Raw genomic sequence first — 2351 nt, forward strand, 5'->3', positions numbered from 1 at the left:
GATATTTTCACACACAGTTAGTTAACAGCATGTCTTTAACTTTAGAATTCTGGAGTTATTTTAAGGATTGAAGAGTTAACTTAAAGACAGGAGAGTTAACTTTAGGTTTGCCTGAGGTAAAATGTTTCCTGAATACTACATGCCTCATCACCATGGTGATAACTCTAGAAATGTTTTTAAAGACAGGAGAGAAGCTTAGTGAATTGAGGCCATTATTTTACAATGAGTGGCACCACCCAGCACCCAACTGATGTGGCAGTGCCACAATATATGACCATGTCTGGCTACTTATACTGGGCAGGATTACATCTGGCTATGTTATACTGTGGGCACCTCTGGCTAATGCAGTGTAATCCACCGAGTCTGTGGGGAAGGGGGGGGGGGGAGATTTTTTACACACTCGCCCTAAGAACTGTGTAACTTTAGAAACTGCTTTCATTCTTGCCATCTCCTGATTTGCCCCAAGACACCGTTATAGAACCTTTCCACACACATAATGCCGCATGGAGGGGCTCAGTGAAGGTGGTGGTGAAGGTGTGGAGATGTCTCATGAGCGGGTCACATGGGGCATAAAAGCAGATCTGCCCGGCCTCATAATCCACATACACCCTGACTCTATCAATGGAGAAGTTGTCGGGTAATCGCATGCCTTTCTTTGCATGTCTTACAGAATACTGATTACCTTCTCGATCTAAACACCAAGACTTTTGATTGTAACCAATTAAAGATGGATCCTCTCTCCTGTCTATACTGGGGTAACATATCCCGACTATCCAGTCTTCCGATGCCCTCACATCCACGTCCCAGTAATGTCTACCTGAGGAGAAACCCCGACTGCTCAACACCTGAGGATACAGAAATCTCTGTGGTATTTCTGGGCGATTCTGGCTCCCTTCTGCCCTGGATGCAGTTCTTTTGTCATCTGATATCTGTACCTTATTGCTAGCGGTATTTACATCTAGTAATATGTCTACAGCATCCTGTGTGTAGCAGTATACATTTACCCCTTTCAGTATATCCGATAGTCCTGTGTGTAATGTGCGTGAGATGCCGGCCACATCCAGATCCCCTCCATCCTTGACCTGCTTATATAGTCTCTCTCCGTAATTATCTCCCTTATCAGTTCTATAGCAGTCCTTCCTGTCAGGTTCTTGTAAGACGGTCAGTGGATCGGTCATGTTAAGCACCTCCTCGAGGCGGCACATCTTCTTGGACAGCTTGTCTTTTTTTACCTCCAGTTGTTGGATAAAATCGTCGTAGGATTGGGATATTCGCTCTGTCCGCTTTGAGACTTCAGCCAGGACTTTCTTCTCCAGGTCGTCCAGTTGTCTCCTGAGATCTCTCAAGAGAGCAGCTACTCTCTTGGTTTGGTTAGCAGCATTTTGTTGTGAAGCTCTCCTGCATTTTTTCAAACTGTCGATAGTTTTCTCGGTTTCCTTTTTTATTGCTGTCGTTTTCTGAAGGTCATTTCTCACTCTCTCCTTCTTCTTCTCAGAGGCCTCCTCCAGCATTTCCACCTTGTGACCTTTGTGTTTGCCATCCAGCCTGCAGGACACACAGATACAGGCAGCATCCTCAGTGCAGAAGTACTCCAGGATCTTCTTATGGAGAAAGCATTTCCTGTGAGTCAGGGAGGTGGTGGGGTCCGACAGGACGTGTTCTGGTGACTTGCTGTGGACTTTCAGATGATTAATACATAGAAAAGCTTCACAAAGGAAGCAGAACTTAACAGCGGGTACAGAAGTGTGGATGCAGTGAGTACAGTAGACCCCGCAGTCCTCTAGTTCTGGCTGAGTAGACAGGATGCTCTCCACGATGTTGCACAGCGTTATGTTCTTCTGCAGGGCCGGCCGCTTCTGGAACGTCTCTCTGCAGTCAGGGCAGAAATAGCCTGCAGATCCCTCCTGTGTGTCCAGAACACGGTCAATGCAGCCCCGGCAGAAGTTGTGTCCACATCTCAGGGTTACAGGATCTGTATAAATGCTCAGACAGATGGAACACTCCAGCTCCTCTCTCAGTGCGACGGACGCCATTGCTGACAGCAGAAGAAAGGAAATAAATGAAAGTAAATAAAGTGTAATAAAAAAAAAAGACTTTGACTCCTGGTGACCTGGAATGTGGAAAAACCAGTTTTATATGTGACTGCAGAGCCTGGAGCTGAGTTAAACTGTTCAGTTTTACTAATAGATCCAGACTAGAATATTGCACCATGCCTGGTGGAGAAAACATAGACATATCCTTTTATTTCTCTTAGCCCCGCTTCTGTACCTGAAAACAAGCCTCACCCCAAACTTTCCAACCACTCACTTACAGGTATGTATGCCATAACCAATAGCGGGTCCTGCAGAAAA

The 2351-nt window shown here is 45.8% G+C and overlaps 1 protein-coding gene across 1 annotated transcript; it reads right to left on the bottom strand.

Annotated features, from left to right (window-relative positions):
- Nucleotides 1-422: 422 nt before the first annotated feature.
- LOC137561803 (E3 ubiquitin/ISG15 ligase TRIM25-like) lies at nucleotides 423-2033 on the bottom strand. The gene has a single exon (XM_068273160.1). The coding sequence runs from the start codon at nucleotides 2031-2033 to the stop codon at nucleotides 423-425; it is 1611 nt and encodes a 536-aa protein (XP_068129261.1).
- Nucleotides 2034-2351: the final 318 nt, after the last annotated feature.

The sequence above is a fragment of the Hyperolius riggenbachi genome, chromosome 3 (genome assembly GCF_040937935.1).
Source record: "Hyperolius riggenbachi isolate aHypRig1 chromosome 3, aHypRig1.pri, whole genome shotgun sequence".
Lineage (NCBI taxonomy): Eukaryota > Metazoa > Chordata > Amphibia > Anura > Hyperoliidae > Hyperolius > Hyperolius riggenbachi.

What these genes read in the sequence shown, in the direction of transcription:
- LOC137561803 (XM_068273160.1), bottom strand. Translation starts at nt 2,033, where the DNA reads ATGGCGTCCGTCGCACTGAGAGAGGAGCTGGAGTGTTCCATCTGTCTG.